General features: G+C 44.6%; 2 protein-coding genes across 2 annotated transcripts in view; one reads left to right on the top strand and one right to left on the bottom strand.

Annotated features, from left to right (window-relative positions):
* Positions 1 to 1,722, bottom strand: part of LOC124034740 (protein RUFY3-like) — a 70,301-nt gene extending 68,579 nt beyond the window's left edge. Inside the window, exon 1 of the mRNA XM_046348249.1 lies at positions 1,219 to 1,722. Coding sequence (XP_046204205.1) covers positions 1,219 to 1,492 — 274 coding nt within the window. The 5' untranslated portion in view covers positions 1,493 to 1,722. The remainder of the gene's footprint in view (positions 1 to 1,218) is intronic.
* Positions 1,723 to 5,419: 3,697 nt separating this feature from the next.
* The window catches only part of LOC124034739 (mitogen-activated protein kinase 1), a 102,472-nt gene continuing 87,547 nt past the window's right edge, over positions 5,420 to 20,344 (top strand). Inside the window, exon 1 of the mRNA XM_046348247.1 lies at positions 5,420 to 5,851. Within this exon, the coding sequence (XP_046204203.1) occupies positions 5,706 to 5,851 (146 nt within the window). The 5' untranslated portion in view covers positions 5,420 to 5,705. The remainder of the gene's footprint in view (positions 5,852 to 20,344) is intronic.

Raw genomic sequence — 20,344 nt, 5'->3', positions numbered from 1 at the left:
TTTCAACCTCCATGTCCTGATCGTGTCTGGTGTGGATGGACAAAATCAACACGCGTGTGATGGCGCACCTTGTCAGCATGTTAGAATATTTTTTAGGACATAGGACTAAACAATGACATTAATGCATGCTAATGGTTAAATAGCGAGAACCATTCAAAACATTGTAGTTTGGCTGATTATCGAGTTAGTCTGTCGTATATCAGTTTACCTGCTGCACTAATGTCTCTCTCTTCTCTGGCAACGGCCCACTGACACACCCGCCTGTGATGCGCAAAAACCATGACTTGAGGGGATCTCATTAATTACCAAAAATGTGCTATACCTGGGCAATAACTCACCAGCAATTATTTGCAAAACATTTGCAAACGTGGCACGCTTCGATCTCAAAAACGCCTTTGAGGCTGCAATGTAATCTGATCAGCCATTCAGGAATGGACCTCACCTACTCTGTAAATATTATCCACAACATGTATTGTTCCCTTACATTATACACATCAGGTATATAAGAGCGTCTGCTAAATCAGGTATGTAAACAACCAGCATAGACAACAAGCTAAATAACATGACTACCTAGCTAACCAGCTACATCACAACACCAACTACTGACATGGTGACACAGAATTAGCTGACCAGAGGTGTTCATCTGACTCTAGGAGGTAACCTAGCCACCTATAGCCTCTAGGGGGTAACCTAGCCACCTATAGCCTCTAGGGGGGGTAAGCCCTAGGGGCCACCTATAGCCTCTAGGGGTAACCTAGCCACCTATAGCCTCTAGGGGTAACCTAGCCACCTATAGCCTCTAGGGGGTAACCTAGCCACCTATAGCCTCTAGGGGGTAACCTAGCCACCTACAGACTCTAGGGGGTAACCTAGCCACCTATAGCCTCTAGGGGGTAACCTAGCCACCTATAGCCTCTAGGGGGTAACCTAGCCACCTATAGCCTCTAGGGGGGTAAGCCCTAGCCACCTATAGCCTCTGGGGGTAACCTAGCCACCTATAGCCTCTAGGGGGTAACCTAGCCACCTATAGCCTCTAGGGGGTAACCTAGCCACCTATAGCCTCTAGGGGGTAACCTAGCCACCTATAGCCTCTAGGGGGTAACCTAGCCACCTATAGCCTCTAGGGGGTAACCTAGCCACCTATAGCCTCTAGGGGGTAACCTAGCCACCTATAGCCTCTAACTATAGACCCAAATTATTATATTTATTGAAACTCACTTTTCGTTTTGTTGGACATTCTTTCGATATTGAACTCATATTGAACAGGAGTGGGAGATGACAGTCCAGTCTTGGCAAATCGGATGTTGGCCGAACTGAGCGCCTCTTTAAAATAAATGACCGACGTCGGAGAGAAAGACTCATCCGGGGTGCCAGCAACATGTCCGTTTTTAGCTTGAATATGTACTCTGTCAGAGTCCCCCGTGGCGTCCAAACTTTGTGAAAGTTGTGGATCCTGAAAAGGGTACGATGATATCAGCCTCCCCTCGGCCATCTTCACTTCAAACTCATATGACTCGTTTCCAAAATAAAGCAGTGCCAAAGCAATATTGTATCAAACTACTAGCGCATGACGGATATACACTTCGTTCTTTCACTTCTTTCTTACACGAAAGATTTAATACATCCTTTATTTTTCTGCAACCTGCTGTTTTTCTGTATAATTCTGCAGTCCAGTCTCCACAAAACCCGAATCTAATGAACTTCAAAGAATCGCAGTGCAGGCTATGACGTACACAAAACGTGACGCATAGCTGTCGTAAAGAAACCTGCTCATTGCCTTAACATTTTACACCAATGAAATGCATTAAAACACAACTTTATTACGAGGGTTTTTGTGTTTATGACATTATTTAAAACTATTTTTAAAAAAGGAGTCCTGTATAATGCAGAGAATATATACATATAAATTGCATATATGAGCCGATCGGAGTACACAGTAGACAGGATACTTATTTATGTAATAACATGACTTATATTATATAATTCGTTTAAAAACTTGCGTTATTCATTTAAAAATGTCAATTCAATAACATTCGATTCAGCTGAGATTGTTTTTCATAGTTTGATATTTTAGCGCCCTCTGCTGACAAGCAGCACTCAATAGGCCTTCATGGATGCTTTGACACCATTAGTTTACATGGGCAGCCCAAATCTGATATTTTTTTCACAAATTGTTCTTTTAAACAGTCAGATCAGCTTTGAAAAAAGCGCTGCTGTGAAAAGCGCTGCTGTGATTGGTCGAAAGACCAATTAGTAGAAAAAACATCAGAATTGGGCTGCCTGTGGAAATGCAGCCATGAGTCCCAAGGTCTCGTCTATAGGGGAGAATATCAATTAGTTTTGCTCGACTCCTCACGTCGTCCTCCGTTGTGGAAACAAATGTGCTTGTATGAAATGAGACTCACATTAGGTAAATTACGTTGACATGGGTGGAATTCGCCTACTAACAAATTGACACTCTTCACCCATTCGACCACTTTCATGACTTATGGGGCGAACAGAAGGCAATCAACAAACGGACACTCAACACATCACTCACAGGAAGGACCTCAGCCACCTGTTCTTCCAGTACCACTCAACACATCACTCACAGGAAGGACCTCAGCCACCTGTTCTCCCAGTACCACTCAACACATCACTCACAGGAAGGACCTCAGCCACCTGTTCTCCCAGTACCACTCAACACATCACTCACAGGAAGGACCTCAGCCACCTGTTCTCCCAGTACCACTCAACACATCACTCACAGGAAGGACCTCAGCCACCTGTTCTCCCAGTACCACTCAACACATCACTCACAGGAAGGACCTCAGCCACCTGGTCTCCCAGTACCACTCAACACATCACTCACAGGAAGGACCTCAGCCACCTGTTCTCCCAGTACCACTCAACACATCACTCACAGGAAGGACCTCAGCCACCTGTTCTCCCAGTACCACTCAACACATCACTCACAGGAAGGACCTCAGCCACCTGTTCTCCCAGTACCACTCAACACATCACTCACAGGAAGGACCTCAGCCACCTGAGCCACGGCCTGTTCTCCCAGTACCATCAGAAGGCAGAGGCAGTACAGGTGAATTGAAGCTTGGACCCGAGAGGCTGAAAAATAGCTTCTATCTCCAGGCCATTAGACTGTTAAATAGTCACCACTATCCAGCCTGTACCCAGTAACCTGCCCTGAACTTTTGACACTGTTCCTAGCCGGCTACCACACGGTACTCTACCCTGCACCTTAGAGGCTGCTGCCCTATATACATAGTCATGAAACACTGGTCACTTTAATCATGTTTACATACTGTTTTACCCACTTCATATGTATATAGTGTATTCTAGTCAGGGCTAATCTTATATAACTACTGTTGTAAACACCTTTCTATCAATATACTGTCTATACTATCTGAACACACCATACTATATACAGTTGAAGTTAACATACACTTCGGTTGGAGTCATTAACTCGTTTTTCAACCACTCCACATATGTCTTGTTAATAAACTATAGTTTTGGCAAGTCGGTTAGGACATCTACTTTGTGCATGACGAAAGTGATTTTTCCAACAATTGTTTAAAGACAGATTATATCACTTATAATTCACTGTATCACAATTCCAGTGGGTCAGAAGTTTACATACACTAAGTTGACTGTGCCTGAAAACAGCTTGGAAAATTCCAGAAAATTATGTTATGGCTTTAGAAGCTTCTGATAGGCTAATTGACAACATTTGAGTCAATTGGAGGTGTACCTGTGGATGTTTTTCAAGGCCTACCTTCAAACTCAGTGCCTCTTTGCTTGACATCATGGGAAAATCAAAAGAAATCAGCCAAGACCTCAGAAAAAAATTGTAGACTTCCACAAGTCTGGTTCATCCTTGGGGGCAATTTCCAAACACCTGAAGGTACCACGTTTATCTGTACAAACAATAGTACCCAAGTATAAACACCATAGAACCACGCAGCCGTCATACCGCTCTGGACGTAGATGCGTTCTGTCTCCTAGAGATTAACATACTTTGGTGTGAAAAGTGCAAATCAATCCCAGAACAACAGCAAAGGACCTTGTGAAGATGCTGGAGGAAACAGGTACAAAAGTATCTATATCCACAGTAAAACTAGTCCTATATCGACATAACCTGAAAGGCCGCTCAGCAAGGAAGAAGCCACTGATCCGAAACCACCATAAAAAAGCCAGACTACGGTTTGCAACTGCACATGGGGACAAAGATTGTACATTGTGGAGAAATGTCCTCTGGTCTGATGAAACAAAAATAGAACTGTTTGGCCATAATGACCATTGCACAAACAACCACAATACCTGTGACTTTTATCACATCCATTCTTCTACCTTTCTGTTTGTTTTCCAATTTAGTCGCAGACAGCACAAAATGAACAGGCAGTGGCTTGGGTGGTTGTTGTCCTTGATGATCTTTATGGCCTTCCTTTGACATCGGATGCTGTAGGTGTCCTGGAGGGCAGGTAGTTTGCCCCTGGGGATGAGTTGGACAGTTGCCGTACCAGACGGTGATATAGCCCGACAGGATGCTCTCAATTGTGCATCTGTAAAAGTTTGTGAGGGTTTTAGGTGCCAAGACAAATTTCTTCAACCTCCTGAGGTTGAAGAAGCGCTGTTGCGCCTTCTTCACCACACTGTTTGTGTGGGTGGACCATTTCAGTTTGTCCGTGATGTGTACACAGAGGAATTTTAAGCTTTCCACCTTCTCCACTGCGGTCCGGTTGATGTAGATAGGGGGGGTGCACCCTCTGCTGTTTCCTGAAGTCCACGATCAGCTCCTTTGTTTTGTTGACGTTGAGTGAGAGGTTATTTTCTTGGCACCGCACTCCAGGAACTGCCAACTGCCTCAATCTGAAGATCAGAGATTAACCCCTCATAATGATTCAATAATCTCAGATTATCATCATGATAATCCACAATAATACATACTCAGATTATCATCATGATAATCCACAATAATACATACTCATTATGGACAACAGTGGTTGTAGGCAATTCATGTCAATCTATAATTTGCAGTCATGCAATAAATATAGACCTGCATGTAAGAATATCTGATATTATCCTAAAGGGTTGTGCCTAGTAATCTTCATCCTCATGGGCCTAATCTGTAGACAAAGGTAATTTGTGTTATAATGAGTTTGATTTATCCGGGTGATGTTAAAGATCTTCTCACAGCGAGGTTGTCGATCTTGTCTTGCCTCCTTGATCACATGACGCACTCCGTTATTTCCTGCAGCAGCCTCGGCTCAGCGCTGTGTATTCATTACGTCTTGCAACCGAAAGCGTTTACCGCGTGTAAGAAGCAAACAGAGCAAACGGAAGGAAACGGGGAGGGGCCTACCCGAATGTGTCAAATAGAAGCCCTCGTTTTCGTTGCAAAACGTTTTACGTTGGGAGTAAACGCTTTCTGTTGCAAAAGGTTTTGCAACAGACCAAAAATTTCGCAACCGAATCGGCGTAAATGAATACACCCCTGCTCTTGCAGTAGCTACCAGACTGCAGTCAGTGGAATCAGGCTTTGTACACGTTATAGGAGCGGACAAATTACTTTTCTTACTCTCTTTCGCCGTTACTGAGGACTTCATAAAGTCTCACTGTGTTGTATAACGTTATTACAGCGGTGACTTTTCGTATTTTTCCCTTTCTTTTTGGCTGTGGAGAACGTGTTAAAAATACAGCTAGTTTTCACAATGGCGACAGCAGCAGTATCTGCCAGTGCTGGCAGCGGCCCCAACCCCGGATCTGGCGCTGAGTTAGTCCGAGGACAGGCCTTCGATGTCGGCCCTCGCTACCACAATCTCTCCTATATTGGCGAGGGCGCCTATGGAATGGTGTGGTAAGAAATATTTCCCTAGCATACCGTAAAGGCAGACATGTAGCCTCTCATCGTTACTGACGTTCATAAACCAGGGTTGGTTACTTTGTAGACTGTCTATAATTATCTGCCTAACTCATCTTTACTGACACATTGTAACATGTAATCTCTGGTTTTGATACATTTGTTGCTGTGTTGATATTGTGCCTTTAGTCCAGTGAGTGAAGGCTCTTGCTACTTCTAGTCCAGTGAAGGCTCTTGTTACTTCTAGTCCAGTGAGTGAAGGCTCTTGCTACTTCTAGTCCAGTGAAGGCTCTTGCTACTTCTAGTCCAGTGTGTGAAGGCTCTTGCTACTTCTAGTCCAGTGAGTGAAGGCTCTTGCTACTTCTAGTCCAGTGAGTGAAGGCTCTTGTTACTTCTAGTCCAGTGAGTGAAGGCTCTTGTTACTTCTAGTCCAGTGAGTGAAGGCTCTTGTTACTTCTAGTCCAGTGAGTGAAGGCTCTTGCTACTTCTAGTCCAGTGAGTGAAGGCTCTTGTTACTTCTAGTCCAGTGTGTGAAGGCTCTTGCTACTTCTAGTCCAGTGAGTGAAGGCTCTTGCTACTTCTAGTCCAGTGAGTGAAGGCTCTTGCTACTTCTAGTCCAGTGAGTGAAGGCTCTTGCTACTTCTAGTCCAGTGAGTGAAGGCTCTTGCTACTTCTAGTCCAGTGAGTGAAGGCTCTTGTTACTTCTAGTCCAGTGAGTGAAGGCTCTTGTTACTTCTAGTCCAGTGAGTGAAGGCTCTTGTTACTTCTAGTCCAGTGAAGGCTCTTGTTACTTCTAGTCCAGTGAGTGAAGGCTCTTGTTACTTCTAGTCCAGTGAGTGAAGGCTCTTGTTACTTCTAGTCCAGTGAGTGAAGGCTCTTGTTACTTCTAGTCCAGTGTGTGAAGGCTCTTGCTACTTCTAGTCCAGTGAGTGAAGGCTCTTGTTACTTTTAGTCCAGTGTGTGAAGGCTCTTGTTACTTCTAGTCCAGTGAGTGAAGGCTCTTGTTACTTCTAGTCCAGTGTGTGAAGGCTCTTGTTACTTCTAGTCCAGTGAGTGAAGGCTCTTGTTACTTCTAGTCCAGTGTGTGAAGGCTCTTGTTACTTCTAGTCCAGTGAGTGAAGGCTCTTGTTACTTCTAGTCCAGTGAGTGAAGGCTCTTGTTACTTCTAGTCCAGTGAGTGAAGGCTCTTGTTACTTCTTGTCCATTGAGTGAAGGCTCTTGTTACTTCTAGTCCAGTGAGTGAAGGCTCTTGTTACTTCTAGTCCAGTGAGTGAAGGCTCTTGTTACTTCTAGTCCAGTGAGTGAAGGCTCTTGTTACTTCTAGTCCAGTGAGTGAAGGCTCTTGCTACTTCTAGTCCAGTGAGTGAAGGCTCTTGCTACTTCTAGTCCAGTGAGTGAAGGCTCTTGCTACTTCTAGTCCAGTGTGTGAAGGCTCTTGTTACTTCTAGTCCAGTGTGTGAAGGCTCTTGTTACTTCTAGTCCAGTGAGTGAAGGCTCTTGTTACTTCTAGTCCAGTGAGTGAAGGCTCTTGCTACTTCTAGTCCAGTGAGTGAAGGCTCTTGCTACTTCTATTCCAGTGAGTGAAGGCTCTTGTTACTTCTAGTCCAGTGAGTGAAGGCTCTTGCTACTTCTAGTCCAGTGAGTGAAGGCTCTTGTTACTTGTTGATCTTGGGTCAGCTAGGCTTTGCCAACTCTAACGCCAACACATTTCGTATTCCATTAATTAAGTGTTTCAGCATTATTTCGGCGCATATGACACATTTTTGATTTTAATGTCACCACGTTTTTAAAAATAAATATAGCCTATCATTTTGACTCGACAATTAATGTATCTTTAATTTGATTAACTTTTCATTAAACCAACATGTCGGCGATGTCCATCACTGAGTGATTTATCAAAATTAACCACAGCTCAAGCTGATACTAGCTGTCTGCCTCTTAAGAAAATAAATACTCAATGCCTGCATGCTTCTTTTAAAACCTCAAATCAAATGTCCTAATCTGTCAGCAGGCCTTCAACTAGTTCTCAAGAAAACTCTAAACATTATTTCAGAGTTACTGGTAAGCTGGTTTCGGTAAAACACATACAACTGCAGAATTCACAGTCGTTCACGTTGTCTTGACATCGATTGTAGATGGTGATCAGGGTGCTGATGCGAGAAGGCGTTTGTATAGGGGCAGTGTATGAGCCAGTGTAATGCTTGATCTGAAAGTGTGGAGCCCTAATGGAGGGTGTGACGCATTGAGCTCTGTACCACCTTCGATCGGATGCCAACCGCCGTTAAACCCCATGTTAATGGGGTATTACCACCACCAGCTACTAGTTCTCTCTCCTCCACTAGACTAGTTGTAAACCTCAGTAGTGTTATGAAAGTTGTTATTCATTAACCTTTCATAAACAGTAGTGACACTGTAATATAGTACCTGGTTTGTAACATCACATCTAGAATGTAAATAGAATATCTCTCTCAATAGCAGTCTACATGTGTCATCTGCTGTAAATAGAATCTCTCTCTCAATAGCAGTCTACATGTGTCATCTGCTGTAAATAGAATCTCTCTCTCAATAGCAGTCTACATGTGTCATCTACTGTAAATAGAATCTCTCTCTCAATAGCAGTCTACATGTGTCATCTACTGTCAATATAATCTCTCTCAATAGCAGTCTACATTGTGTCATCTACTGTAAATAGAATCTCACTCGAGTAGAGGTCGACCGATTAATCGGAATAACCAATTTAATTAGAGCCGATTTCAAGTTTTCATAACAATCGGACATCGGTATTTTTGGGCGCCGATTTCCGATTTACTTTATTTTTTATTATTATTATTATTATATATATTTTTTTTATATATCTTTATTTAACTAAGCAAGCCAGTTAAGAACACATTCTTATTTTCAATGATGGCCCAGGAACTGTGGGTTAATTGCTTTGTTCAGGGGCAGAACGAGAGATTTTCACCTTGTCAGCTCTTGGGATCCAATCTTGCGACCGTACAGTTAACTAGTCCAATGCTCTAACCATTGCGCTCCACGAGGAGCCTGGCTGTTACGCGAATGCAGTAGAAGCCAAGGTAAATTGTTAGCTAGCATTAAACTTATCTTATAAAAAACAATCAATAATAATCACTAGTTATAACTACTAATCCAGGTTAGCAGGCATTATTAACCAGGTGAAATTGTGTAATTTCTCTTGCGTTCATTGCACGCAGAGTCAAGGTATATGCAACAGTTTGGGCTGCCTGGCTCATTGCGAATTAATTTGCCAGAATTTTACGTAATTATGACATACATTGAAGGTTGTGCAATGTAACAAGAATATTTAGACTTAGGGATGCCACCCGTTAGATAAAATACCCAACGGTTCCGTATTTCACTGAAATAATAAACGTTTTGTTTTCGAAATGATCGTTTCCGGATTCAATCATATTAATGACCAAAGGCTCGTATTTCTGTGTGTTATTATGTTATAATTCAGTCTGATTTGATAGAGCAGTCTGACTGAGCAGCAGCAGGCCCGTAATCATTCATTCAAACAGCATTTTCGTGCATTTCGCAAGCAGCTCTTCGCAAGCACAGCGCTGTTTATGACTTCAAGCCTATCAGCCTAATGGCTGGTGTAACCAATGTGAAAAGGCTAGCTAGTTAGCTGGGTGTGCGCTAATACTGTTTCAAACGACATTCGCTTTTAGATTTGTAGTAGTTATTCCCCTTGCGCTGCAAGGGCCGCGGCTTTTGTGGAGCGATGGGTAACGCTCCTTCGAGTGTGGCTGTTGTCGATGTGTTCCTGGTTCGAGCCCAGGTAGGTGCGAGGAGGGGAATGGAAGCTATACTGTTACACTGGCAATACTAAAGTGCCTATAAGAACATCCAATAGTCAAAGGTTAATGAAATACAAATGGTATAGAGGGAAATAGTCCTATAATAACTACAACCTAAAACCTCTTACCTGGGAATATTGAAGTCTCATGTTAAAAGGAACCACCAACTTTCATATGTTCTCATGTTCTGAGCAAGGAACTTTAAAAGTTAGCTTTTTACATGGCACATATTGCATATTGGCACATATTATTTACTATTTCCAACACTTTGTTTTTGCATAATTTAAACCAAATTGAACGTGTTTCATTATTTATTTGAGGCTAAATAAATAAAAATCGTCCGATTAATCGGTATCGGTTTTCTTGGTCCTCCAATAATCGGTATCGGCATTGAAAAATCATAATCGGTCGACCTCCACTCAATAGCAGTCTACATGTGTCATCTGCTGTAAATAGAATCTCTCACTCAATAGCAGTCTACATGTGTCATCTGCTGTAAATAGAATCTCTCTCTCAATAGCAGTCTACATGTGTCATCTGCTGTAAATAGAATCTCTCTCTCTCAATAGCAGTCTACATGTGTCATCTGCTGTAAATAGAAAATAGCAGATGTGTCATCTGCTGTAAATAGAATATCTCACTCAATAGCAGTCTACATGTGTCATCTACTGTAAATAGAATCTCTCTCTCAATAGCAGTCTACATGTGTCATCTGCTGTAAATAGAATATCTCTCTCAATAGCAGTCTACATGTGTCATCTGCTGTAAATAGAATCTCTCTCACTCAATAGCAGTCTACATGTGTCATCTGCTGTAAATAGAATCTCTCTCACTCAATAGCAGTCTACATGTGTCATCTACTGTAAATAGAATCTCTCTCACTCAATAGCAGTCTACATGTGTCATCTACTGTAAATAGAATCTCTCTCTCAATAGCAGTCTACATGTGTCATCTGCTGTAAATAGAATATCTCATCTCGCTCAGTCTCATGTGTCATCTGCTGTAAATAGAATCTCTCTCTCAATAGCAGTCTACATGTCATCTGCTGTAAATAGTCCCTCTCTCAAAGATTGTCTACATGTGTAGTCTACTGTCAATAGAGTCTCTCTCTCAATAGCAGTCTACATGTGTCATCTGCTGTAAACACATATCTCACAATAGCAGTCTACATGTGTCATCTACTGTAAATGGTGAAGGTGTCAGCATATGGAGTCTCAGGTACCGTGAGGAGTCCCATCTAGTCAAGTCCCACCAAGATTGTTAGTGTGTAGTCACTTGCAGTCTGTCTCTCTCACTCATACACACAAACACAACCACAAAGTGTGTGTGTTTTAGCTCATTGAGAAATGGTGGAGGTGTCAGCATATGGAGTCTCAGGTACCGTGAGGAGGCCCATCTGGTCTAGTCTCAGGTACCGTGAGGAGGTCCATCTGTTTTTCTAGTCTCAGGTACCGTGATGAGGCCCATCTGTTATTCTAGTCTCAGGTACCGTGAGGAGGCCCTTCTGTTCTTCTAGTCTCAGGTACCGTGAGGAGGCCCATCTGTTCTAGTCTCAGGTACCGTGAGGAGGCCCATCTGTTCTAGTCTCAGGTACCGTGAGGAGGCCCATCTGGTCTAGTCTCAGGTACCATGAGGAGGCCCATCTGTTCTTCTAGTCTCAGGTACCGTGAGGAGGCCCATCTGTTCTTCTAGTCTCAGGTACTGTGAGGAGGCCCATCTGTTCTAGTCTCAGGTATTGTGAGGAGGCCCATCTGGTCTAGTCTCAAGTATTGTGAGGAGGCCCATCTGGTCTAGTCTCAGGTACCGTGAGGAGGCCCATCTGTTCTTCTAGTTTCTGTTACAAGGGAGGGAAGGGTAGAGATTGAATTGAGAGAAGGGTTATAAACGTAAGGGAGGGAGAAAGAGGGTTTGTAATGAAGAAAGAGAAGGGTAGAGGGAGAGAAGGGTAGAGGGAGAGAAGGGTAGAGGGAGAGGGAGGGGCAGAAGGATAGAGAGTGAAGGGTAGAAACAGAGGGAGGTGAGAGAAGGGTAGAAACGGAGGGGTGCGTGGGCCCTGTCATGAAACATCCCCCGGCTGTAGGTTTTAGTTGCATGCTTCCTTGAATTCCATCCTCCTGCAGGAACAAGTGAGACAGCCAGGGTTTAGGCTATGGCTGTGCCCTATGGTTCCTGGTCAAAAGGAGTGCACTACGTAGGGAAAAGTGTGTAATTCGGGATGCAAGCTACGTCTCAGTGGAGCCAGCCAGGCAGGCAGGGAGCAACATGACTGCACTTGGCACGCTCTCTGCATTTCCAGCTTGCCCCTCCCAGCCTCCCTCCTGCACTGAGCAAACACACACCAACCCTCACTAACCCTAATCACCCACTCACCTTTCCCTGTGTGAACACAGAAGCACAGTCTTTTTCTGTACTACTCATAATTTTGAAGGACAGACAAGTAGACTGCTGTTTTAGGCCGGTCTGTACAGAGTCTTCAGGAAGGATTCACACTGGTTTAGGCTGGTCTGTACAGAGTCTTCAGGAAGGATTCACACTGGTTTAGGCTGGTCTGTACAGACAGGAAGGATTCACACTGGTTTAGGCTGGTCTGTACAGACAGGAAGGATTCAAATCAAATCAAATTTATTTATATAGCCCTTCGTACATCAGCTGATATCTCAAAGTGCTGTACAGAAACCCAGCCTAAAACCCCAAACAGCAAACAATGCAGGTGTAAAAGCACGGTGGCTAGGAAAAACTCTCTAGAAAGGCCAAAACCTAGGAAGAAACCTAGAGAGGAACCAGGCTATGTGGGGTGGCCAGTCCTCTTCTGGCTGTGCCGGGTGGAGATTATAACAGAACGTGGCCAAGATGTTCAAATGTTCATAAATGACCAGCATGGTTGAATAATAGTAAGGCAGAACAGTTGAAACTGGAGCAGCAGCATGGCCAGGTGGACTGGGGACAGCAAGGAGTCATCATGTCAGGTAGTCCTGGGGCATGGTCCTCCGAGAGAGAGAAGGAAAGAGAGAAGGAGGGAATTAGAGAACGCACACTTAGATTCACCAGGACACCGAATAAGACAGGAGAAGTACTCCAGATATAACAAACTGACCCTAGCCCCCCGACACAAACTACTGCAGCATAAATACTGGAGGCTGAGACAGGAGGGGTCAGGAGACACTGGTTTAGGCTGGTCTGTACGGACAGGAAGGATTCACACTGGTTTAGGCTGGTCTGTACAGACAGGAAGGATTCACACTGGTTTAGGCTGGTCTGTACAGACAGGAAGGATTCACACTGGTTTAGGCTGGCCTGCGCACAATACCCCATAATATCAAAGTTGAATTTAATTTTTTAATTTTTAGAAATTAATTACAAATGAAAAGCTGAAATGTCTTGGGTCAATAAGTATGAAATACCTTTGTTATGACACGCCTAAATATGTACAGGAGTAAAACTATGCTTAAGTCTGTGTGGGGTACACAGATGAGGTAGTCACTCAACAATCATCAACACTATTACTGCACAGAGAGTGAGTCCACTTTATCATGTGACTTGGTGTTGCTCAGACCGGTGAGGGATAGTATCCCATTTGGAATCAGAGCTAACTGCCATTTCCTGCAATCTGGAGCTTTAAATCATATTTAAACAGTGAAATATTAAAACATTTTTTTACATTATTTTTCATGGAATTATCCTAGTCATTTCATTTTTTAGCCAATAAAAATGAAAAATACTGTTCTGTTAAGGAAATGTGGAAAATAGATTTCAGAGCTTTCTTTGAAAGATTGTGAGGTGGTCGACTGTTGCTAAATTATTGCCGTCTGGGTCTCTGTTACCCCTACTCTCTGGGTCTCTGTTACCCCTACTGTCTAGCTGTCTGGGTCTCTGTTACCCCTACTGTCTAGCTGTCTGGGTCTCTGTTACCCCTACTGTCTAGCTGTCTGGGTCTCTGTTACCCCTACTGTCTAGCTGTCTGGGTCTCTGTTACCCCTACTGTCTGGGTCTCTGTTACCCCTACTGTCTGGGTCTCTGTTACCCCTACTGTCTGGGTCTCTGTTACCCCTACTGTCTGGGTCTCTGTTACCCCTACTGTCTGGGTCTCTGTTACCCCTACTGTCTAGCTGTCTGGGTCTCTGTCTAATAAACCAGGTTTCCATCCAACTTTTTTAGGTGAGTAAAGTACATGTCGGATAGAAAATGTCATGACAGGCCTGATGGAAACAGATTTATTTTGGTGAACTAGAAACGTCGGTGGAAGTAAGTAGGCTTGGGGTCGCGCAGGGACATGTTTAGTCCTCACACTACTGTGACTGGTCAAACCATGCAGTTTATTAGGCTACAGGTGGAATAAGTTAGGACTGTTTATTGGGCTACAGGTGGAATAAGTTAGGACTGTTTATTGGGCTACAGGTGGAATAAGTTAGGACTGTTTATTGGGCTACAGGACTGTTTATTGGGCTACAGGTGGAATAAGTTAGGACTGTTTATTGGGCTACAGGTGGAATAAGTTAGGACTGTTTATTGGGCTACAGGTGGAATAAGTTAGGACTGTTTATTGGGCTACAGGTGGAATAAGTTAGGACTGTTTATTAGGCTACAGGTGGAATAAGTAGACTGTGTTTTTGTTTTTGTCAGTAATAATGACCTCATGGTGCAGATACCTCTGTAGACAGCAGTGGGCCCCCACAGACAGCAGTGTGCCCCCACAGACAGCAGTGTGCCCCCAGACAGCAATGGGCCCCCACAGACAGCAATGGGCCCCCAGACAGCAATGGGCCCCCAGACAGCAATGGGCCCCCCCAGACAGCAATGGGCCCCCACAGACAGCAATGGGCCCCCACAGACAGCAATGGGCCCCCACAGACAGCAATGGGCCCCCACAGACAGCAATGGGCCCCCACAGACAGCAATGGGCCCCCACAGACAGCAATGGGCCCCCACAGACAGCAATGGGCCCCCACAGACAGCAATGGGCCCCACAGACAGCAATGGGCCCCCACAGACAGCAATGGGCCCCACAGACAGCAGTGGGCCCCCCAGACAGCAGTGGGCCCCCCAGACAGCAGTGGGCCCCCCAGACAGCAGTGGGCCCCCAGACATCAGTGGGCCCCCCCAGACATCAGTGGGCCCCCCCAGACAGCAGTGGGCCCCCCCAGACAGCAGTGGGCCCCCCCAGACAGCAGTGGGCCCCCAGACAGCAATGGGCTTTTGAATACTGCATCTCGCGTAATGGTCATTGTTCAACCAACTAAACTCTGGCTGGCTCTGTTTATATTTACATGGAGGGAGCACTGTGACTAAACTCTGGCTGTGTTAGAGGCGGAACCGGGCGGGCTCTCGATGTTAGAGGCGGAACCGGGCTCTCGATGTTAGAGGCGGAACCGGGCTCTCGATGTTAGAGGCGGAACCGGGCTCTCGATGTTAGAGGCGGAACAGGGCTGTGTTTTGACCTGTAGGGCCCGTTGGTAGAGGTGTGTGTTTGACCCCTCACTCCCTGACCTCTAACCCCTGACGACTGTAGTGATGAGTGTCAAAATGTTTCCCATCATGGCACCTATATTCCTGCTGTCCCTGTCAGACTGCCGTTACCATGAGCCCAACGCCATAACACCTCGTCTCTACGGCAACCAACCACTCTACCACTGACATCGACAAACCCAACACTGTTGTCATTTTAAGAGAAGGGTTTAATGTGGGGCTTTAATCCAGCTGTAACTGCCAGTCGAGGAGGGTTTAATGTGGGGCTTTAATCCAGCTGTAACTGCCAGTCAAGATGGGTTTAATGTGGCACCTTTAATCCAGCTGTAACTGCCAGTCAGAGAAGGGTTTTGTGGGGCCATGCCAGTGGGTTTAATGTGGGGCTTTAACGCCATAACACCTGCCAGTCGAGAAGGGTTTAATGTGGGGCTTTAACCAGCTGTAACTGCCAGTAGAGAAGGGTTTAATGTGGGGCTTTAATCAGCTGTAACTGCCAAGAGAAGGGTTTAATGTGGGGCTTTAATCCAGCTGTAACTGCCAGTCGAGAAGGGTTTAATGTGGGGCTTTAATCCAGCTGTAACTGCCAGTCGAGATGGGTTTAATGTGGGGCTTTAATCCAGCTGTAACTGCCAGTAGAGAAGGGTTTAATGTGGGGCTTTAATCCAGCTGTAACTGCCAGTAGAGAAGGGTTTAATGTGGGGCTTTAATCCAGCTGTAACTGCCAGTAGAGAAGGGTTTAATGTGGGGCTTTAATCCAGCTGTAACTGCCAGTCGAGAAGGGTTTAATGTGGGGCTTTAATCCAGCTGTAACTGCCAGTAGAGAAGGGTTTAATGTGGGGCTTTAATCCAGCTGTAACTGCCAGTAGAGAAGGGTTTAATGTGGGGCTTTAATCCAGCTGTAACTGCCAGTAGAGAAGGGTTTAATGTGGGGCTTTAATCCAGCTGTAACTGCCAGTAGAGAAGGGTTTAATGTGGGGCTTTAATCCAGCTGTAACTGCCAGAGAAGGGTTTAATGTGGGGCTTTAATCCAGCTGTAACTGCCAGTGAGAAGGGTTTAATGTGGGGCTTTAATCCAGCTGTAACTGCCAGTAGAGAAGGGTTTAATGTGGGGCTTTAATCCAGCTGTAACTGCCAGTAGAGAAGGGTTTAATGTGGGGCTTTAATCCAGCTGTAACTGCCAGTAGAGAAGGGTTTAATGTGGGGCTTTAATCCAGCTGTAACTGCCAGTAGAGAAGGGTTTAATGTGGGGCTTTAATCCAGCTGTAACTGCCAGTAGAGAAGGGTTTAATGTGGGGCTTTAATCCAGCTGTAACTGCCAGTAGAGAAGGGTTTAATGTGGGGCTTTAATCCAGCTGTAACTGCCAGTAGAGAAGGGTTTAATGTGGGGCTTTAATCCAGCTGTAACTGCTATTTATTTTATTTTATAAACAGGGTGATTTCAATCCTGAATGCTGATTGGCTGACATTCATGATTGACATTCATGGTATATCAGACCGTATACCACGGGTTTGACAACATATTTATTTTAACTGCACTAATTTTGTTGGTTGAGGCACCTCGGGGGTTTGTGATATATGGTCAATATACCACAGCTAAGGGCAGTGTCCAGGCCTTAGTTCTTAAGTAAACCACTGACTCTCTGGTGTGGTCTGTTCTGTGTGCTTCGATGTAGTAGGGTTAATGAGGGTATTGACAAGTGAACCACAGGATTGTGTGTGTGTGTGTGTGTGTGTCAAGGTTTTCACTCAGTCTCAGCCAGAGAGAGCTGATTGTGGTAACCACAGAATTAAATGAAACACGCAATCACTCAAATGTGTCCAAGGAAACCATTTCTACTAAAGCAGTTGTCTTGTCACAAAGTAATGTACTTCACATGGCCAAAAGTATGTGGACACCCTTTCAAATTATTGGGTTCTATTTCTATTTTGCTGACCGGTGTATAAAATCATGCGATCTCCTTAGACAAACATTGGTAGTAGAACGGCCTTAAAAGAAGAGATCAGTCACTTTCAACGTGGCACCGTCATAGGATGCCACCTTTCCAACAAGTCAGTTTGTCAAATTTCTGCCCTGGGCAACTGTAAGAGCTGTTATTGTGAAGTGGAAACGTTTAGGAGCATAAGACGAAGTTGTAGGCCACACAAGCTCACAGAACGGGACCACAGAGTGCTGAAGCACTTAAAAATGGTCTATCCTCTCTGAATGGTAGAAGGTCCTTGCAGCAATGTTCCAACATCTAGTGGATTTAAATGTTTAAAAATATTTTAAATTATAGTTATATATATATATAACTAGTTAAGAACAAATTCTTATTTACAATGACTGACTACACCAGCCAAACCCAGATGACGCTGGGCCAATTGTGCGCCGCTCTATGGGACACCCAATCACAGCCGGATGTGATACATCCTGGATTTGAACCAGGGTGTATTTAGTGACGCCTTTTGCACTGAGATGCCTTAGACCGCTGCGTCCATGTTGCAGCCACCATGATGCTTGAAATAATGGTACTCAGTAATGTGTTGTATTGGATTTGACCCAAACATAAACCTATGTATTCAGGACATAAAGTGAAGTGCTTTGCCACATTTTTGCAGTATTACGTTAGTACCTTGTTGCCAACAGGATGCTTGTTTTGCAATGTTTTTTATTCTGTACAGGCTTCATTTTCACTCTATCATTTAGGTTGGTATTGTGGAGTAACAACAAAGTTGTTGATCCATCCTCAGTTTCCTCCCATCACAGCCATTAAACTCTGTAACTGTTTTAAAGTCACCATTGGCCTCATGGTGAAATCCCTGAGCGGTTTCCTTCCTCTCCGGCAACTGAGTTAAGGCGTCGCCATGCTTCAGTTCGGCTGGCGCCTGCTGAACAAGTGTGCTCGTATATTCCCTTAAGGCCTCCACTTGAAAAATGGGCAATAGTACTGTTTTGTCCATTTTAGAGATTCCGTAGCCAGTGTACAAGTATTTCTTAGTCAAACAAAAATATAAAAGCAACATGCAACAATTTCAAATATTTTACTGTGTTAGTTCATATAGGTCCTAATCTATGGATTTCACATGACTGGGAATACAGATGTGCATCTGATCACAGATACCGTAAAAAAAGGTAGGGGGGTGGATCAGAACCAGTCTGTATCTGGTGTGGATCAGAAAACCAGTCTGTATCTGGTGTGGATCAGAAAACCAGTCTGTATCTGGTGTGGATCAGAAAACCAGTCTGTATCTGGTGTGGATCAGAAAACCAGTCTGTATCTGGTGTGGATCAGAAAACCAGTCTGTATCTGGTGTGGATCAGAAAACCAGTCTGTATCTGGTGTGGATCAGAAAACCAGTCTGTATCTGGTGTGGATCAGAAAACCAGTCTGTATCTGGTGACCACTGGATCAGAAAACCAGTCTGTATCTGAGTGTGGATCAGAACCAGTCTGTATCTTGTTGGAATGTTGATCAGAAAACCTTAAAGTCTGTAGGTTTCTGGTGTGGATCAGAAAACAGTCTGTATCTGGTGTGGATCAGAGCAAAACATGTCTGTTACATCTGGTGAATGGATCAGAAAACCAGTCTGTATAAGCTTCTAGGTGTGACCAGATTTGTCTCATGGGGCGTGACACATCTCCTGAAACATAGAGTTGATCAGGCTGTTGACTGTGGCTTGTTGGAATGTTGTCCCATTCCTCCTTAAATGGCTGTGGAGGTTTCTGGATATTGGTGGGAACTGGAACAGGCTGGGGCACGTTGATCCCCAGAGCATCCCAAACATGCTCAATGGGTTACCATGTCTGGTGAATGTGCAGGCCATGGAAGAACTCAGGACATTTTAAGCTTCCAGGAATGTGTCCAGATCCTTGCTAAATGAGGGCTCAGCAATCATGCTGAAACATGAGGTGATGGCGGTGGATGAATGGCACTCAGCAAATGGGCCTCCCAGGATAATCTCTCTGCATTCAAATCTGCCATCGATAAAATGCAATTGGTGTTCATTGTCCCTAGTTTATGCCTGCCCGTACTATAACCCCACCACCACCATGGGGCACTCTGTTCCCCATGTTGAGTAGCTCAGCAAACTGCTCTCCCACATAATACCATACACGCTGTCTGCCATCTGCCCGGTACAGTTGAAACCCGGAATCATCCATGAAGAGCACACTTCTCCAGCATGCCAGTGGCCATCGTGCTGAAGCATTTGCCCACTGATGTAGGTTACGACGCCGAACTGCAGTCAGGTCAAGACCCTGGTGAGGACGACGAGCACACAGCTGAGCTTCCCTAATGGCAGCCGAGGACATTCGCTTGCTTATTTGTTTGTGCTCTGATTTAGTTTCCACAGATGACATGAAAAACCTTTCATAGCAAAATATACCTTGCTCGCTAACTTCCTTTGCTTGTGGCGTGCTTCTCATCTACTGGTGTTGGCTTGCTTCTCATCTACTGGTGTTGGCTTGCTTCTCATCTACTGGTGTTGGCTTGCTTCTCATCTACTGGTGTTGGCTTGCTTCTCATCTACTGGTGTTGGCGTGCTTCTCATCTACTGGTGTTGGCTTGCTTCTCATCTACTGGTGTTGGCTTGCTTCTCATCTACTGGTGTTGGCTTGCTTCTCATCTACTGGTGTTGGCGTGCTTCTCATCTACTGGTGTTGGCGTGCTTCTCATCTACTGGTGTTGGCGTGCTTCTCATCTACTGGTGTTGGCTTGCTTCTCATCTACTGGTGTTGGCTTGCTTCTCATCTACTGGTGTTGGCGTGCTTCTCATCTACTGGTGTTGGCTTGCTAGCTGACAAGTTGTTTGCCCTGGTTTTTGAACATTTACATTTACATTTAAGTCATTTAGCAGACGCTCTTATCCAGAGCGACTTACAAATTGGTGCGTTCACCTTATGACATCCAGTGGAGCAGCCACTTTACAATAGTGCATCTAAATCTTTTAAGGGGGGGGGTGAGAAGGATTACTTTATCCTATCCTAGGTATTCCTTAAAGAGGTGGGGTTTCAGGTGTCTCTGAGATTCAGCTGAAAAGATGTTCGCCTAGTCAGAAACACTACAAAAAATGATCACGTCTTAGATTCTATAGAAGTAGAATACTAGAATGGCCATGAACCTTTGGGCCAAAGGTCAGGGAGTTGGTCAACCATGGTTTTCCAATGCTGTGGTAAAATATTGTTGTAAAACAATGAATGTGAAGAATTTATGTGCACTGAATGTG

Source organism: Oncorhynchus gorbuscha, linkage group LG04, assembly GCF_021184085.1.
Source record: "Oncorhynchus gorbuscha isolate QuinsamMale2020 ecotype Even-year linkage group LG04, OgorEven_v1.0, whole genome shotgun sequence".
Classification (NCBI taxonomy): Eukaryota; Metazoa; Chordata; class Actinopteri; order Salmoniformes; family Salmonidae; genus Oncorhynchus; species Oncorhynchus gorbuscha.
Note: the sequence above shows the minus strand (reverse complement) of the source record. Positions and strands in the feature narration are given on the sequence as shown.